General features: G+C 37.1%; 1 protein-coding gene across 3 annotated transcripts in view; it reads right to left on the minus strand.

Moving 5' to 3' along the window:
- Positions 1-21,008, minus strand: part of EPC2 (enhancer of polycomb homolog 2) — a 127,297-nt gene that overhangs the window by 63,865 nt on the left and 42,424 nt on the right. For all 3 annotated transcript variants that reach the window (XM_024976769.2, XM_024976767.2, NM_001192242.2), the window contains one exon: positions 9,746-9,905. In XM_024976769.2, the coding sequence (XP_024832537.1) occupies positions 9,746-9,905 (160 nt within the window). The remainder of the gene's footprint in view (positions 1-9,745; positions 9,906-21,008) is intronic.

Consider the following 21,008-nt stretch of genomic DNA (forward strand, 5'->3'; position numbering starts at 1 on the left):
AGCAACAGGAACGCTCCTTCACTGCTAGTAAAAATGAAAAATGAGAAATGAAATAGCCACTTTGAAAGCAGTCAGTGTGGCAGCTTCTTACAAAGCTAACACTGCCTTACTGTATAATTCAACAGCTGTGCTCCCAGGTGTTTACCCAAAAGAGCCGAAAACTCAACGTCCACACAAAAAATGAAGACAGAGATTTTTCATAATTTTTTAAAATTGGAAGCAACCAACATGTCCTTCAATAGGTAAATGAATAAACAAACACTGAATTATCCATATGCTGCCGCTGCTAAGTCGCTTCCGTAGTGTCTGACTCTGTGCAGCCTCATAGACGGCAGTCCACCAGGCTCCCCCGTCCCTGGGATTCTCCAGGCAAGAACACTGGAGTGGGTTGCCATTTCCTTCTCCAATGCATGAAAGTGAAAAGTGAAAGTGAAGTCGCTCAGTCGTGTCCGACTCTTCGCGACCCCATGGATTGCAGCCCACCAGGCTCCTCCGTCCATGGGATTTTCCAGGCAAGAGTACTGGACTGGGGTGCAATTGCCTTCTCTGGAATTATCCATATAATGGAATAATTAATAATTATTTTTAATTCAATAATTAAAAAGAGAACTACCAAGTCAAAGAAAAAAAACAGAGAACCTGAAATACATAATGGTAAGTGAAAGAAACCAGTCTGAAAAGCCCATGTCATGTGTAATTTCACTTAAATTACAATTTGGAAAGCAAAACTATAGAAAGAGCAGAAAGATGAGTGATTGCCAGGGATCTGGAGGAACGAATAGGTGAAAATACAGGGAGTTTTTATGGTAATTCAACTATTCTGTAGGATAATGTAATGATGAATCTATGATATGGATTTTTAAAAATTCATTAAAACTATACAAAACAAACAGCAAACAGTAACACAAACTACAGACTTTAGTTAATAAGGTACTGACTACGTTACTGTAACAAATGTACCATACTAATGCAAGGTAGTAATAGGGGAAATTGTGTGTGTGTGTGTGGGGGGGGGGGGGAATTGCTGTATTATCTGCTCAATTTTCTGTAAATCTAAAAATTTAAAAAGATTATCAATCCAATAAAAAATGTGTAAAGGACCTGAATAGACATTTGTCCAACAAAGATACATGAATAGCTAACAGATACTCAGCCTCACTAATTATTAGGGAAATGCAAATCAAAACCACACAATATCATCTCATGCCTGTCAGAATGACTAGCATCAGAAAGACAAGAGACAACAAATGCTGGTGAGTATGTGGAGCCCTTGTGCACTGTGGGTGGGAATGCAAATTAATTCAACCACTTTGTGAAACAGTACGGAGTTTTCTCAAAAAAAGTAAAAATAGAACTACAATATGATTTAGCAACCCCACTTCTTGAAATATGGCCAAAGGAAATGAAAAAACTACGTAAGAGACATATGATGCAACCCCCCGCTGACCTGCCCCCACCACCATGTTCACAGCAGCATTACTTACAATAGCCAAGACACAGAAACAACCTAAATGCCTAACAGTAAGTGAACGAAGGAAGCTGTGGTACATGTATATAATGGAATACTATTCAGCCATTAAAAAACAAGAAGTCTTGCCCATTTACGGGCATTATGGATGGACTTTGAGGGCATTATGCTAAGTGAACTGAGTCAGACAGACAAAGGCAAATACTTTATGATCTCACAAGTGGATATAAAAAAAATTTCTACCCCCTACCATCCCAAACTCACAGAACGAGAGATTATATTGTGGTTACTGGAAATGGGGGATTGGGAGAGGGAGAAGGGGATGAAGGTAGTCAAAAGGTACAAATTCCCAGTTTTAAGTACTGGGGATGTAAGGTACAACATGATGACCATATAACACAGCTAATATGTTACATATGAAAGTTGTTAAGAGAGTAAGTCCTAAGATCACATTACAGGAAAAAATATTTTTATTCCTTTTTCTGTATATGAAGTGATAAATGTTAACTAAATGCATTCTAGTAATCATTTCAAATCTGATGCTAGGAAAGACTGAAGGAAGGAGAAGGGGACAACAGAGGATGAGATGGTTGGATGGCATCACCGACTCTATGGACATGAGCTTGGGCAAACTCCAGGAGATGGTGAAGGACAGGGAAACCTGGCATGCTGCAGTCCACAGGGTCTCAAAGAGTCAAACGTAACTTAGCAACTGAACAACAACAAATCATTTCAAAACATGCATAGGGAAAATCATTAAGCTGCACACTTTTAACTTATACAGTGCTGTATGTCAGTTATATCTCAACAAAGCTGGGGAAAAAAAGCATGTATTCTGGAATCTGTCTGCCTGGTTCAAATTTTGGGTCCCCTACTTACAAGGTCTTTGAAGCCTGCTCTTAAAACATTCTTTATGGCTAAGTAGTATTTCATTGTGTATGTATATACCACATCTTTATTCATTCACCTGTTCATGCACACTTAGGTTGCTTTCATATCTTGGCAGTTGTAATACTGCTACAAACAATAGGGTACATGTATCTTTCCAAATTAGTGTTGCTTTTCTCAGATATACACCCAGAAGTGGAACTGTTGAAATAGTTCTATTTTTAGTTTTGTGAGAAACCTCCATATGGTTCTCCACAATGGCTGCACCAAGGTACATCCCCACTAACAATGTGCAAAGATTCCTTTTTCTCAATATCCTCAGCAATGTTTTTTTTTTTAAATTTTAAATGACAAGCATTCTGACATGTGCAAGGTGATGTCCCATTGTGGTTTTGATTCGCATTTCCCTGATGATTAGTTGAGCTTCTTTTCACATGCCTGTTGGGTCATCTGCACGTCCTCCTTGGAAAAATGTCTATTCAGTCCTACCCATTTTTAAATCAGGTTGTTTTTTTGATGTTGAGTTACACGAGCTGTTTATATATGTTGGATATTAATTCCTTATCAGTCTTATCATTTGCAAACATTTTCTCCCATTCAGTAGGTTGTCTTTTCATTTTGACAATGGTTTCCTTTGCTGTGTAAAAGCTTTTACATTCAATTAGGTCCCATTTGTTTTTGTTTCTTTTAGGAGATACATCCAAGAAAATATGGTTGCAATTCATGTCAAAGAGTGTTCTATGTTTTCCTCTAGGAGTTTTATACTATCCAGTCTTACATTTAATCCATTCTTAGTTTTGTTTATGGTGTTAGAGAATGTTACAATTTCTTTCTTTTACAAGTAGCTGTCCAATTTTCCAAGCACCACTTACTGAAGAGACTGTTTTTTCTCCATTCGTTCCTTCTTTGTTGCAAATTAATTGACCATAAGCAAGTGGGTTTATTTCTGGGCTCTCTATCTTGCTCGCCATTGATCTACAGCTGTTTTGGGCCAGTATCACACTGTTTTGATTACTCTAGCTTTGCAGTATAGTCTGAAGCCAGGGAGCATGATTCCTATAATCTTCTGAAGACTGATTTGGCTATTTGGGGTTTTTTGTATTTCCACACAAATTTTAAAAGTATTTGTTCTAGTTCTGTGAAAAATGTCTCTGGTATTTTTCATAAGCAGACATAAGAAAAGGCACACAAGCCCAAGGCACATGCTCCTTATCCTCTAGACTTCTCTTTCACCTCTCTATCCCAGACTGTCAAATGATTATACTGCTTTCCCAAATATCTGTCATTACTCATTATTTAATATTTTCTAAGTTTTAGGGCTCTTCACCCTTTCCTGGGTTCGTACTCACCCAGATACTATTCTACCATTTCAGAACTAGTGCCCATACTCACATCTTTATCCAAAGATAAGAGGCTCAGCACAAGTATAGGCTTCCTCAGAGAAGATAGGAAGATCCTTAAAGACAGCTAGTCTGAATGTAGGTTGCCCTCATGGCCTGACCTTGCTCACTGCCCCCAGTATCTTTCTAACCACGTCAACCTGGAATCTAGCTTCACCTGGAACGTTTTTTCCACAAATCGGATATAATCCACTTCTGTACTTCCGGCATGGCTTTTCTGGTATTTAATTGTGTGATATCATTTCTGTTCAACCTGATTTCTTAACAGATATCCAGTTTTAAAAAAAGGAATTTTTAAATAAGAAATGATATTCCTAGAATGTATCTTTTTCACCAAAAAGTTTTATTGTAAAAACCAAACAATGTTCTTCATTTGGGATATTTTTCAACTCTTTCCAATCAAAACATATTTGTCCTATGAAGGCAAACAGTCAGTTATCATCATTTTTGTTTAATGAGGAGAACAGCAATAAACATTTCAAGGATAATGAGATTGACACTGGATGTTAGATCAGCATCTGTCTCACTCTTGCTGAAAACGTAGTAGAATAAACAATCCACGTGATACTAAACAAGTGTAATTTTTCTTCTTTTTTAAGTCAAGACTTGACAATGATCGGCTTCACTGAACTGAGGAGTCAGTTTCAAGAGTACGAACGTGTACAGTAGTGTACACACACAGACAGGTACCTTCCCAGGACTTCAGATGTGGGCTGCAGACACAAAGAGCAGAATTCAATTTCCTTTGAGTGGGTTCATCTCCCTGCCTGACAGATAACAAAGGGTGCTATCTCACCAATCCTTTCTCCTGGACTCTTTCAGCTAACAGGTGACGTTCTTTCTACTTACCTGTGTTTGTGGGAGCAATGCACTGAGAAGGCTAAGTAAACCTTCATTTGAAAACATGCAAAGGAGTCCTGATTCAAAGAAACATTGAATTGAGTTCAAAACAGGACATATTCAGAATACTTATGAAACAGTATCTCAAGTTCCTTCATATTCTAAAATTCTGAGATACTGTAAAATATTACATTAAATGAAAGGGATAATGGGAAGTCAAAATAAAGAATTTACTGCAATGTAAACAAAGTCATTTCCTTAAGACGAAAAATTTGGATTTTGAATTTAATAAGCTTTTAAACTCCATACCGAATGAAAGAATTTTAACATTGGGAACTGGACATGGAACAACAGATTGGTTCCAAATAGGAAAAGGAGTACGTCAAGTCTGTATATTGTCACCCTGCTTATTTAACTTATATGCAGAGTACGTCATGAGAAACGCTGGACTGAAAGAAGCACAAGCTGGAATCAAGATTGCCAGGAGAAATATCAATAACCTCAGATATGCAGATGACACCACCCTTATGGCAGAAAGTGAAGAGGAACTCAAAAGCCTCTTGATGAAAGTGAAAGAGAGTGAAAACGTTGGCTTAAAGCTCAACATTCAGAAAACGAAGATCATGGCATTTGGTCCCATCACTTCATGGGAAATAGATGGGGAAACAGTGGAAGCAGTGTCAGACTTTATTTTTTGGGGCTCCAAAATCACTGCAGATGGTGACTGCAGCCATGAAATTAGAAGACGCTTATTCTTTGGAAGAAAAGTTATGACCAACCTAGATAGCATACTGAAAAGCAGAGACATTACTTTGCTAACAAAGGTCCATCTAGTCAAGGCTATGGTTTTTCCAGTGGTCATGTATGCAGGTGAGAGTTGGACTGTGAAGAGAGCTGAGTGCTGAAGAATTGATGCTTTTGAACGGTGGTGTTGGAGAAGACTCTTGAGAGTCCCTTGGACTGCAAGGAGATCCAACCAGTCCATTTTGAAGGAGATCAGCCCTGGGATTTCTTTGGAAGGAATGATGCTAAAGCTGAAACTCCCATACTTTGGCCACCTCATGCGAAGAGTTGACTCATTGGAAAAGACTCTGATGCTGGGAGGGATTGGGGGCAGGAGGAGAAGGGGACAAGAGAGGATGAGATGGCTGGATGGCATCACTGACTCGATGGACACGAGTTTGAGTGAACTCTGGGAGTTGGTGACGGACAGGGAGGCCTGGCGTGCTGCAATTCATGCAGTCGCAAAGAATTGGACACGACTGAGCGACTGAACTGAACTGAAGGTACCCAAAGTAAATCCATTATAACAGTAAGTAAAATGGAGGTAGCATTTTCTACGTATGTCACACAACTGACCAATATGTAGAATTAGCTGAAATGAGGAACAGTTTGAGTATCTTGGGTCATCAAAGACTATATGCCACCAAAATGCTTTAAACCTGGGCAAAATACCACAACGTGTTGTGATTAAGTTCTCCAGAACACTAATACAGGTTACTAAGTAGAACTATTACCAAAAGGAACAGGAAAGAATATCAGGTTTATCTCACATCCACACCACACTGGAGTCATTCCACTCCTAACTCCTAGGCAAACACTTTTTGTTTTAAAATGACATAATGACATTGTTGGTGAGTAACTGAGCTCAATTCTTGACTTGGATTCACATAGCAGGTCTTCTCAATTTTACTGTACATGTCAATAATTGTATTCTTATATTATTAATTCTGTATACAATTTTGACTCCTACAAGATCAATGTCTCAAAAATGTCAAGATGTGTATGCTTTTATCTTCACCATTCATTCATGATTTATTTGGCAAAATATTTAACTTCATACCTAGTCATATGCTAGGTACTACAGTAGGCAGTAAAATTAAGAAGAAAAAAAAAAGTCCCTTCTCTCAATGAGCCTTATAACCTGTGAAGCAACAGAGGGCAAACAATTGCAACTACAGGTGGTTGATGCCACAGTGAGGGTGTACACACGACAAGAGGGCTTGAGGTAAACACTGTTAGGAACTCTGCTTAAAGGGGTTAGGAAAAGGCTCTTAAAGGTGGCCCTGGAGATGAGCCTTGGAGAATAAACTGTACTTTAACAATGGGAAAAGAGAAGTAAAGGGCTATGTAAAGGCCTGGATGAGAAAATAAGGGATGAATCATAGAGCTAAAAGGATCTATTATTGTAGCTGAAAGTGTGAAGAGTTAGAGGAATTGGTGTGGGGGGAGGTTGGGTGTGCAGTATATTGAGATTGTAGTGTGGGACTGTATGGTGAATGAGATGCAGCATCTGTTCCCAAAGAACTTACAGTTTAGAGGAGGAACAGACTGTCAACAGTTCATTTCAATGACAGGCTGATGTCACGGTGGAAGAACACATAGCAGACTGTGACGAGACAGGCACAAAGGAGAGCCTTAAACATCACACAGATGAGTTAAAATTTTATCCTATAGGCAACAGTAAGTCTTGGAAACATTCTAAATGGGTACCAATCACAAAAGTGGCAATGTGGATGACGGATTGGAAGGTACAAAGACTAAAGCAGAGCCACCAAGGAAGCCCAATAGTAGGCAAAAAGGCACGCAAATAATGGAATATACATTTGATGGAAAATTATATATACATTGAAAATGACAACAGAAGACTACATAAAAACCTGAGGAAACTAAAATATAAATAGAAAAGGCAGAAAAAAACTGTGCAGCACAATTTAGTATATAATAGTATATATAAAATATATATGCTAAGACTCAATGAGAAAAAAGGAAGTAGCTAAAATAATCTTCTATTATTTTTATTCCATTTATTACAGCAATAGAATAAAATGAAATGGAGAAAAAACAACACAAGATTAATATTTATTGTATCTATTGGGTCTGACCCAGATGGGTTACATCCAATTTCTGGTTCTTGGTTGCCAAGAATGGGTTTTACAAATGGTCCTACTGTCCAGCTATACTGTTATTAAAATACACAAAAAGGAAGAGTGGGAAAAAATAAAAATAAAAAAAAAAGGAAGAGTGGGGATATGTTGGCTTAAAAAATGCCTAAAATTTCTATTATGAACAGCTATCTCATTCCTGATACAAAGACAAGGAAAATTCAACAAGCTAAGGGATTTCAAAGTCAAAGACACAGAGAAAACAAATCACACAAATAATTTTTGCAACTGTGTTTCTCTTGAATGCTTAGGGGAACAGTCTCTGGAAAATGGTTCTGACACCTAAAGGCTTTTAAGCCATTTAAAAACAACTCAACCAGTCAACAAACATGCCATTTTATTGAGCATTTATAAGCCATGCACTTGACTCTAAAGATACAAAGGGAAAATAAAACATAGTCCCTGCCCTCAAGGGGCTCACAATCTAAAAGGAGAGACAGAATGGTTACAAATAATCACAATAAAGCATGGTGAGTCCTCTGACAGAGGCAAGCTACTGAGATAAAGCAAAGGAGAGGTAGAATGAGATATCAGGGTTAAGCAGCAAAAGGGAGTTCGAAGATCTTAAGCTATAGAAAAGGAAAGAAGACTTGAACAGCACATGCAAGGAAATGTGAAGTGTGAAACAAGGCAAATGTGGATAATTTTATTCCCTACAGGATAAAGTGGGAGGGAAAGAGCAACTGGAAATGAGGTTAAAGGGGGAAGCAGGTAACAAATCACAAATGGCCTTGCATTCAAATCAGAGACTTTGGCTATTATTGCATTCTATTAAATCTATAATGCCAGCAATTACAAGATGCACCATTACTTTATGAACTGCAAGAAAGAAAAAGAAAAAGCTTTATATTTAAATTTATATAATATCCCTACATAAAGCTTTATATCAAAGGGCAAGAACTTCAGCATAAGATAAATACAACAGCCATGCAGAAAGGAACAACATGAAACTATATTTCTCAAATTGCCCTTAGGTGGAAGGAGGGGGGAAGAAAATCTCTTCCTGAGAACTGAATTCCAAGCAGGTCCACAGCCTACTTGTGTGGTCTAAAAACAAACAAGTAAAACTAAAGCTACCAGTGTGGTCCAAAAGCAAACAAATAAAACAAAACAAGCAAAGACTTTAAGGTGGTCTCAGGTTGGTCCCCAGATGCCTGGCAAAAACAAGTAGAAATTCTCTTTAGACAAACCATACTTTAATTGAGAAGTAAAGCAATTTAAGATGCAATCTCATTTCAAATATGACAAATGTATATCTTGAGAACTAATGAAAAATACTAGATTTTACAGTCAGTATTAAATCTGGAGAGGTTTTGAATTACCCTGACAACTTTTTAAAAATAACTATTACCAGGCTGCAAATCAAGAGACTCTCATACAGGTACACGTGAAGCAGAGCCCTCAACACTATTTTAACAAACGACTCAAAGTTTATTTCCCAAATACAACCAGACAAGAAACTAAGACACTAGCATCTGTCTGCAAAATTAGCTGAACACTGCTACTATAAAATAAAGAACACAGTACAATTTTAAGTCCAGGTCATAATCTGATCAGACAGACACTTCAGGAAGACCATTCTGGTGCCAGTGGACTTTGTGGAGAAGATTAGAAGAGGGTATGGATAACAGAACAGTTAGGAGATTAGTGAAACAGTTTTAAGATCAGAGATGGTGATCATTTAAAAAATAACAATGGGGAGAAAAATAAGAGGATCAAAGGAGGAAGAATTAGAATTCCATAAAAATTACAAGAAGGTAGAGGTGTAGGATCTAATTCTAAAAAAATTTCAGATTTGCCCCTAATCAGCATTATAGCCACTAGGCCTTGAAAAACATACCTTATTTGGGTACGGTAATCCATTATACTTTATAGCTGTATAGTAAGTGTATAAAAACAGTATAATATGCAAAAAAATATATAAAAAGGTAATATATTATATGTTCCAGCTGTATAAGTTTAAGTTCTGCAGAAAATCCTATACAACATAACCATCAACTGTTCCAAATGTAACTCACAATCAAAATGATCTTGAAGTTCAGATGTAAGCACAGAAGAATTTTATTCTTTCATGTTTTACATTTCTATAAATCAGTGGGTATGAATTTTAAAATTCAAATTTCTTTGTGTAAAAAGAGAGAAAGGATTTTTCACTGTTTGATACATTTAAATTACAAACAGAAAAAATGAATTAACAAACTTACGCTGAATGTGAATGAACTGTTTTGGCTGTTTAAACTCTCCTTTGTACAAGCGATTGTAATAGTTGACGTTGCTCTCTGCCTCAGGAACTGGAATGACCATGCTCTCTTTTTTTTCTCTAAACACTTGCTGTGCCGAAATAGCTCGCTGTAAGTGATGTTCCTGGAAAATGTAAAGCAGGCAATGTAAGTTGTTTCAATAATGTCAATTCAATACAAAATTCTATTTAAAATTTATTTTATTTAATAATTGCAAAGTACTTTAAGAATCAATTAAAAAACAGTAGTTCCTACACTACAGACCTTCAGAAAACATTGCCATTATTCTCCCTTAATACTTGTATACATACTGGTATCACTTTAAATGACTACAATTTTAATAAGCAGAATTAAGTATTCATAAAGCAGAATTTAACATCTCAATTACAAGAAAACTGATCCCTTGTTTGTTAAATTAATTGAGGTGCTTATCACCAATACCAGATAACACAAATAAAAGCAAATAACAGAAAAAGAATTTATATCAGATTCTAAGTATCTTCTGCGTTTATACACCTCAAACTTCAAAAGTACAAAATTCTCAATAACTCAAAGACAAGAGAAAATTATAATCAACAGACTATATTAGTATCATAGCAAGAAGCATTTTTTAACAAAGATGAAAAAATAGTTCTTATAATATACATCCAGATTCTAGTAACTTCTCATTACCTCACCACTTAACAGATACTTTCTCTCTGACCCACTATGAATAATTTCCAACAAAGCACCTTTACTGTTTGGAATGTAAACTAGGCCATGCAGGATCCCCTTCATATTCAAAGGTTAAAATCACTCAATGACTTACAAGACTTCTCATACTTCTCTCCTCCCAAACTTTATTCTAGCCGCACTGCCTCCTCTCTTTAAGGTTCCTAAATATTTAAATGGATTGCTTCAGAAATTCCTTAAATCTCATCTGGCTACCCTGCATTGCATAAATTAAGATTTATATATCAGAAGCCATCATTTCAACATTTTTCAGAGCACCTGGTAGACACCAGATACTATTCCTGTCACTGAGAATTATGAGTGAATGAGACAGAGACAGACTTCGCCATTAAAGAACCTAGCTAGTGGAAGATAGATTATCTAAGTATGCAATCATGTCTGAGCTTGACAACCATGTCTCTTCACAATTGGTCAAAACACTCATTCTGGGAAAACAGATAAAGATGTCCAGTTCAGTTCAGTTCAGTTGCTCAGTCATGTCCGACTCTTTGTGACCCCATGAATTGCAGCACGCCAGGCCTCTCTGTCCATCACCAACTCCCGGAGTCCACTCAAACTCACGTCCATCGAGTCGGTGATGCCATCTAGCCATCTCATCCTCTGTTGTCCCCTTCTCCGCCTGCCCCCAATCCCTCCCAGCATCAGTCTTTTCCAATGAGTCAACTCTTCACATGAGGTGGTCAAAGTACTGGAGTTTCAGCTTTAGCATCATTCCTTCCAAAGAACACCCAGGACTGACCTCCTTCACGATGGACTGGTTGGATCTCCTTGCAGTCCAAGGGACTCTCAAGAGTCTTCTCCAACACCACACTTCAAAAGCATCAATTCTTCGGCACTCAGCATTCTTCACAGTCCAACTCTCACATGCATACATGACCAATGGAAAAACCATAGCCTTGACTAGATGGACCTTTGTTGGCAAAGTAATGTCTCTACTTTTGAATATGCTATCTAGGTTGGTCATAACTTTCCTTCCAAGGAGTAAGCGTCTTTTAATTTCATGGCTGCAATCACCATCTGTAGTGATTTTGGAGCCCCAAAAAATAAAGTCTGGCACTGCTTCCACTGTTTCCCCATCTATTTCCCATGAAGTGATGGGACCAGATGCCATGATCTTCATTTTCTGAATGTTGAGCTTTAAACCAACGTTTTCACTCTCCTCTTTCACTTTCATCAAGAGGCTTTTGAGTTCCTCTTCACTTTCTGCCATAAGGGTGGTGTCATCTGCATATCTGAGGTTATTGATATTTCTCCCAGCAATCCTGATTCCAGCTTGTGCTTCTTCCAGCCCAGCGTTTCTCATGATGTACTCTGCAGAGAAGTTAAATAAACAGGGTGACAATATACAGACTTGACGTACTCCTTTTCCTATTTGGAACCAGTCTGTTGTTCCATGTCTAGTTCTAACTGTTGCTTTCTGACCTGCATACAGATTTCTCAAGAGGCAGGTCAGGTGGTCTGGTGTTCCCATCTCTTGAACAATTTTCCAGTTTCTTGTGATCCACACAGTTAAAGGCTTTGGCATAGTCAATAATGCAGAAATACATGCTTTTCTGGAACTCTCTTGGTTTTTCGGTGATCCAGCGGATGTTGGCAATTTGATCTCTGGTTCCTCTGCCTTTTCTAAAACCAGCTTGAACATCTGGAAGTTGACGGTTCACATATTGCTGAAGATGTCCAAAGGCAGTAAAATATAAACTAAGAGTTTTAGGATCAATAGCAATTTAGCAAGGCAAAAGAGGAAAAGAAGAAACAATCCAGGCACAGGGAACAGACTATCCAAAATGGACTAGAGCCCAGAGACATTCAGAAAAAGGCAACCAGCTGAACCAAGGGACAGGACAGCTTCTTCACCTTCAGAAAATGTTTTTTTTCATAGGACAGAATCCCAAGCTGAAGCACTAAGTATACTTTTCATACAAATATTACTATCAATTTAGTTATTTGGAGTAAATACTTTCGAGTTGACTAAGAACTTTTGAGGGGATCAAACACACAAACAACATCAAGAAACTAGAAAGCCAGGCCTTGAATGAGGCCAGCAATTTATAGCATTAATTAAGCCTGTATTTTCCTATTGAAGGTGAAAGTTGCTCAGTTGTGTCCAACTGTTTGTGACCCCATAAACTGTAGCCCACCAGGCTCCTCTTGGCTGGGATTCTCCAGGCAAGAAGACTGGAATGGGTAGCCCTTCCCTTCTCCAGAGGATCTTTCCAACCCAGGGATCAAACCTGGGTCTCTCACACTGCAGCAGATTCTTCACCGTCTGAGCCACCTGGGAAGCTCTATTTTCTATTACCTTGATGATATTTCACCTCTCCTGGTTAAAAAAAGTGATACAGTATGCAATGTCACCCTGCACTGATGTAATATTTTATAGTTCTCAAAGTACACCCACAATCACATGCCTATTAGCTCCTTACAATCTTGGGACACAAGGGTAGATATTATTTTCCATTTTTATAAATGGCATTCAAGAAACAAGTGACTTACTCTTAGCAAATAGTAATGATATATAAGAGAGAGAAATTTCAGGATTCTGATTCCAATGTTTCTTGACTATTCCACCCTTACTAGAAAAGTCTAATAAAGATTACAAAACAGGTTCTTATAATGCTAATAAATCTACAGACACAGGTAACAAAAACAGTATGCACTTTTTTTTTTTTTGAAGAGATTCTTTTGATGTATATTTGACTTTGTCCTAAATACATTTTTAGGTATAATCTAATTTTTGAAATACATCTTTAATAGATTAAGATTTAACATTAATTTTACAAATGAAAAATTTAAAAACAGATCATGGATGACTCCCTTCTTAATGCAGCAGACAGATGACAGATGCAGCCAGAAATTTAAGGAGCTAGACCATGACATACTCCCCCATTTACAGACTAAATTTAGTTCTATAAATAAATTTTCAGCTACCATTTCCTTCCCCAGATTATCAGTCTATCTGTAAAAAAAAAAAAAAAAAAAAAAATCAGAAAAAACAATGACAAGGCTTCTTGAGGACTGTGTTTCATATAATAGTTATAATCAGTGGCAAACACACACAAAAGTCTGAAAGTAGGTATCAGAGTTTTGATTTGTCATTGTATTGGCGGGGAAGAGGTTGACAGGAATAATGCTGTTCTTGTTACATGCTGCATTATACATGGGTGATGGTACCTAATTTTTAATAACAACTAAAAACCAAGTACTACTTAATTTCCTTTATGAAAGCATGCCTTTGACCTACCAACTCCACAAATGGAATTCTTCAAAAGGCAACCAACAAATGGGCAACACTGACTAAATGAAAATGCTCACCATGGCACTGTTTCTAACACCAAAAAAAAAAGTCTAAATAGCAATAAATACATAATTAGTATATAAATTGTTATATCCATAAACTAGAACTCTTAGATAATAGTAGAAAACAACATAACACAGACCTCTAGTGACCTTAAAAAAAGCCTGGAAGAATACAGAATAGAACATTCCACAAAATGCTATTCCTTCTGTGTGCCTTTTGCGGTTTCAGAATTTTCTATACATTCATTTTCTATAAATCTATATTACTTTTGTAAACTAAAAAAAAAAAAAAAAAGATATAAAAAGGTTTAACATCTTAAATGAAGGAACTCTCTACCAAAAACACAAAATCACTTCTCATGGTACTTTGACATTCTGAAATATCCTTTTACACCTATCTATTACATACCTAAACATTTTTTGGGTTTTCCTAGAAAAATTTTGTTATTGTTGAGTCACTAAGTCATTTCCTACTCTTTGAGATCCCATGAATTACAACACACCAGACTCCTCTGTCTCCTACACTGTCTCCCAGGGTTTGCTCAAATTCAGGTCCATTGAGTCAGTGATCCTATCTAACATCTCATCCACTGCTGGCCCCTTCTCCTTTTGCCTTCAATCTTTCCCAGCATCAGGGTCTTTTCCCAATAAGTCAGCTCTTCATATCAGGTGGCCAAAGTATTGAAGCTTCAGCATCAGTCCTTCCAATGAATATTCAGGGCTGATTTCTTTTAGGATCAACTGGTTGGATCTTCTTGCAGTTCAAGGAACTCAAGAGTCTTCTCCAGCACAATATGAAAGCATCAATTATTAAGAAAAGTATAAAGCATATAATTTCTCTACACTTTATACTCTTCTTAGTAACACATGAGATTATATGGTAAGCCATTAAACACAAACTAAAAGATGCTATATAATTAATGATTTCTAGTCATGTGCAAGTACCAAGCACAATTCCACAAGGTACAAGGTAGAAATACTTTTCTTCTGGAGATGAGTAAACTAAGACTCTGTGATTTCTATGACAGAAATTAGCAGGACTGAAATTTGAATCATTGTATGTCTCTTTTCCATCTTGTCAAGCTCATACCCCAATATGCAGGCTAGGTTTCAGAATCCATCAAATTAGACTGCATACAAAGTTAAACATTCATTGATATTTTAAAAATTTGCATCCAAAATTTCCAACTAAATATAGCTGATTGAGTAACTACAATTATCTACTCTACCTCACTGTAATTATAAACTTACTAGTAAAGGACTAAAAAACTTAAGCCACAATGACAAACTGAATTACAGATGAACCATCAGCACAAAACAGAGTGTAGCAAGATTCCTGGAGATCAAAATCAAAAGAGCAAGTTTCAAATACTTACAGAGAAGAAAAAAAAAATTTAAACTGAGCCCATTTCACTTGTCCTGCAGAAAACAAAATTATGGGGAGCTAGAAAGAGCCAGAATGAGACAAGCTATTCTTTGCCTACTCCTCAAAAGCAGATCATTCCACACAGCCTACACTGACAGAAGAGGGCACTACTAAACTAAGAATGTTGTGAACTACCCCAAATACACAAAAAACTAACATGGGAGAAGGACGCAAAAGACTCAGGAAAAAAACGGAAAGAGTTGATTGAACGCAAAAAGAAAGAAAAAGACAATTACCTCAGAAATGAAAACTAAAATTATGAGAAGCCTAGTGTAAAATATACTCAAAGACTTAAGTGTGCTTTATATAGGATGTCAAATAACCAAGTGAATAGGAATAAAGTGAAGAAAGAAGTAAAATGAGTAAGAAAGATGACAGAATATAAAAATAGGCAAAGAAGAAACGACATTCATATAAGTGGAGTCCTTGAAGAAAAAACAAAACAAAAAAGAGAAAATGCAATAGAACTAGTAGTTAAGATAAAATATATGAATCTATTTATCAAAAAAAGCCCAAGAGGGAGCAAGATGGAACACAAAAACTAGCATCACCAGACAGGATCTGATACTGCTTCAGGCAATCAGGAGAAAACACTCAGCTCACAGCTCTTCCTTGGGAAGGAAACAGAAGAGCAGAACGTGGGTCTAAAATTTCAGCTTTTGGGGGAGTTGCCCCAGGGACTATCTTCCTTCTCACTTAACTCAGAAGGCTAACTGAGCCAACATTCTTTGGATGCCTAGGTGCTGTGGAGAACAAAAAAGAACTTAAGAGGCTTGTTTCAACATCAGAAAACTCGCAGTAACACTGACAAACACCAGAGGGAGCAAAACATTACAACAAGCTCCTAATAGAAAATCCAGGGAACCCCTCTAACTAGGAAATTATGTGAAGGTGCCCAGGGAAGATACATCTCCAGAAAAGGTTTGAGGGCCTCCAGACTCCCTACCTGGGTTGATTGCTAAAGCTCTTACCCTGTATGAAGCCAGTTCATAAAGACTAGGAGTTACAGTTCAAACACACAAATTATAACAATAGAAAAAAACAAGGCGGTGTATGAAAACACGAGGCAGGGGGCAACTGGACAATCAAAAAAAAATAAATCTCCAGAAACTGATCCTAAAGAAATAAGAGATTGGTGAATTATCTGACAATAAAAGTTTAAAATAATCATATTAATAAAGTTCAATGCACTAAAAGAACACAGACGAACTAAATCAGGAAAAACAATGTATGAACATATCAAGAAAGAGATGGAAAACATTAAACACACACACACACACACACAGAAAACATTAAAAAAAAAAAAAAAACCCAAATGGAAAATCTGGACCTGAAGGTTACAATAAATGAATTGGGGGGGGGGGGGGAATCAACCTAGTAACAGCAGACTTGATTAAGCAGAAGAATTAATGGACTCAAAGGGAAAGAAATGAATGAATAAAACCTAAGAAACTGATGACACCACCAACATATCAAGACACACATATGGAAGCCCTAAAAGGAGGAAAAAGGAGCAGGAAGTTTATAGGAAGAAACAAATGGTCCCAAACTTACCAAATCCAAAAAGAAGGACATCCAAATTCAAAATGCTCAAAAGAAGACAACTAGGATGAACTAAAAAAAAGCCTACACTAAGACATATAACCAAAGGGTCAAAAGTTAAAGACAGACAGAGTCCAAAAGGCAGCAAGAGAAAAAGCAAATCATCAGGTACAAGGGAGCATCCACAAGATGATCAGCAGTTACTCATCAAAAACATTACAGGCCTTGGACTTCCCTAGTGGTAGAGTGGTTAAGAATCTGCCTGCCAATGCAGAGACACAGGTTCCATCCCTGGCCTGGGAAGACTCCCCGTGCTGCGGGGCAGCTAAGTCCCTGGCCACAACTACTGAGCCCACACACACCGCAACTACTGAAGCCCGAATGCGCTTGAGCCTGTGAAGAACTACTGAGACTACTCACCACAACTGCTGAAGCCCGGTGCTCTCTAATAAGAGAAGCCACCATAAAAAGCAGTCTGCACACTGCAACTAGATTGTAGCCCCACTCACCACAACCAGAGAAAGCCTGAGCACAGCAACAAAGATTCAGCGCACCCAAAACTAACGAATTTTTTAAAATTTAGAAGGAGAAACATTACAATCCAGAAAGTAGTGGATGATATATTCAAAGCACTGAAACAAACAAAAAACCTGCTGACCACAATACTATATCTGGAAAAACTGCCCTTCAAAACTCAAAGAAATAAAGACCTAACAAGATAAACAAAGGCTGAAAGAGTTAATCACCAGTGAATCTGTCTTTTATAAGAATTGCTAGAGAGAGTCATTCAAGTTGAAGCAAAAACACTAATTAGACAGTACATAGAACCACTGAAAAACAGAAAATTCTCCAGTAAAGGTAAATATATAGACAAATACAGAATCTTGTAATACTGTAATGGTGATGCATAAGTCACTTTTAATTCTGGTATAGAATTTAAAAGATAAAAAACACAAAAATAATTAAATATAAAACTATGTCAATGGACACACCATATCAAGTACCTTTTACAACCACCATCTTTTCCAATTAAACTAGAAATCAACAGCAAAAGAAAACTTGGAAAATTTTAATATGCAGAAACCAAACAACATATTTTTTGACAATCAATGGGTCAAAGGAAAAAATGACAAAGGAATTTAGAAAATAGACAAATGAAAATACAATATAACAAAAACTTAGGGATGCAGCAAAAGCAGTATTAAGAAAGAAGGTTATAGCAATAAATTCCTGCTGCTGCTGCTAAGTTGCTTCAGTCGTGTCCGACTCTGTGTGACCCCATAGCTGGCAGCCCACCAGGCTCCCCTGTCCCTGGGATTCTCCAGGCAAGAATACTGGAGTGGGTTGCCATTTCCTTCTCCAATGCATGAAAGTGGAAAGTGAAAGTGAAGTCGCTCAGTCCTGTTTGACTCTTAGCGACCCCATGGACTGCAGCCTACCAGGCTCCTCTGCCCGTGGGATTTTCCAGGCAAGAGTACTGGAGTGGGGTGCCATTGCCTTCTCCGAATAAATTCCTACCTACATTAAAAAAGAATAGATCTGGAGTCAACCTAACTTTACACCGCAAGGAACTAGGAACAGAACAAACAAAACCCAAAGTTAGCTTAAGGAAAGAAATAATAAATTAGATTGGAGTAGAAATAAATGAAAATGAGAACAGAGAAATTTTTTAAAAAACACCAACAAAACTAAAAGTTCTTTGAAGAGATCAACAAAATTGACAAACCCTTACTTAGCTACATGATGGAGGAGCAAATGACAACCCACTCTGGTACTCTTGCCTGGAAAATCCCATGGATGGAAAAGCCAGGTAGGCTACAGTTCATGGGGTCGCAAAGAGTCGGATAGGACTAAGCAACTTCATTTTTACTTTAGCTACATGAACTAAGAAAAAATCAAATACCAAAAATCAGAAACTCAGAGAAGATACATTAAAACTGATGCCCCTGAGGGAGGGGAGAGGGTGATCAAGAGACTACTATTAACAACTATATAACAAATTAACTAATCTAGAAGGAACATAAATTTCTAAAAATATACAATCTACAAAAGCTAAATCATGAAAAAATTAAACACATGAACTACAGAAATGATACTGAATCTACTGAATCATTAAACAAACAACTCTAAACAAAGAAAAGCTCATCACCAGATGGCTTCACTACTAGAGAATTCTACTAACATTTAAAGACTTCAATCCTTCTCAAAATCTAAAAATAACTGAAGAGAGGAGAAAACTTTCAAACTCATGAGTCCAGTATTAGCCTGAAACCAAAATCAGACAGATACTACTTGGGGGGTGGGGATGTGCAAATGGGTAAAGGTAGTCAATAGGTACAAAATTCCAGTTATAAGTTTAACAAGTCCTGAGAGTGTAATGTACAGCATAGTGACTACAGTTAATAACACAGTACTACATATATGAAAGCTGCTGGGACAGTACATCTTAAAGTCCTCTTCACAAGGGAAAAATAAATTAGTAACTATGTGAGGTGACAAATGTTAACTAAACCTACTGTGGTAATCATTTCACAACATACACATACATCAAGTCATTATGCTGTACACTTTAATACAATGTCATGTGTCAATCTTATCTCAATAAAACCAGAATGGGGAAGGCAGAGGAACCCTACAAGTAAAACAAAACAAAACAAAACAAAAAAACAAAAAACCCTACACACCAATATCGCTGATGAATAACAATGCAGAAGTCCTCAACGAAACACTAGTAAACCAAATTCAACAACAGATGAAGATGATTATACATCATGATCAAGTGGGATTTATTTCTGGAATGCAAGAATGCTCAATGTATGAAAATTAGTCAATGTAATACACATAAGAGAATGAAGGACAAAAATCACATGATTATTTCAACTAACACACTGAAAAAAATCCAAACTCTTTCATGATACTAACACTCAAGAAACTAGGAACAGAAAGAAATCCTCGCAAGCCCACAGCTAACAATATACTCAATGGTGAAAAACTGAAAGCTGTTCCTTTAAATCAGGAAGAAAACAAGCAGGCCTGCTTTTGCCAGTTCTATTCAACACAGTACTGGAAGTCTTAGGAAGAGCAATTATCAAGAAAAAGAAATACCAAATTGGAAAGGAAGAAGTAAAAATATCTTTGCTCACAGATATGATCTTTTATGTGCTGTTCAGTCACTAAGTTGTGTCCAATTCTTTGCGAATCCGTGGACTGCAGCAGGTCAGGCTTCCCTGTCCTTCACCATCTCTCAGAGCTTGCTCAAACTCATGTCACTGAGTCAGCGATGCCATCTAACCATCTCATCCTCTGTTGCCTTCTTCTCCTTCTGCCCTCAGTCTTTCCCAGCATAACGGTCTTTTCCAATTAGCTGGCTCTTAACATCAGGTGGCCAGAGAACCGGAGCTTCAGCTTCAACATCAATCCATCCAATGAACATTCAGGATTGATTTCCTTTAGTATTGACTGGTTTGATCTCCTCGCAGTGTTATTTACAATAACCAAGTGGTAGAAGCAACCCAAGTGTTTACTGACAGATGAATGCATAAACAAAATGTGGTATATACATATGATGGAATATTAGTCAGTCTTAAAAAGGAGGACAATTCTGACACATGCTACAACATGCGTGAATCTTGAGGATATTATAAGTGGAATAAGCTAGTTACAAAAGCACAAACACTACACTGCTTATATGAGGTCTAAATAAAGTAGTCCAATTCTTAGAAAGAGTGGTTGTTGTCAGGGGCTAGGAGAGGAGAAAAAGGAAGCTGTTGTTCAATGGGTATAGTTTCAATTTTCCAAGAAAAGTGCTAGATATGTTACATAACACTATGCATGCAGCTAACACTACTCTACACCTAAATATGAGTAAGATATTACACTTTAAAACACTCACCAAATACCTGGCCAAAGTAATACAAAACAACAGACTCTGGCATATATTTGAATAAAACTATTTCAAAAATAATGAAAAAATCTTCAAAGCAAACAATAATAGTTAACAATAACATATAACTTAAACGGCCAAAAGAATCAGATGAATATCAGATTTTAAAATTAACATATAAAGCAAAGAATCAATAAGGCAGCATTTCCAGAAACCTCAATGAACATAAAGTATGAATCACAAATTTTATATCCAGCTAAGTTATCTTTCAAGTATCAAAGCTATACAAAGTACTCAGGGACTTTAATAGGGGACTTTTGAGAAATCTACTAGAATAGCACTGTTCA

Source organism: Bos taurus, chromosome 2 (genome assembly GCF_002263795.3).
Source record: "Bos taurus isolate L1 Dominette 01449 registration number 42190680 breed Hereford chromosome 2, ARS-UCD2.0, whole genome shotgun sequence".
Taxonomy (NCBI): Eukaryota; Metazoa; Chordata; class Mammalia; order Artiodactyla; family Bovidae; genus Bos; species Bos taurus.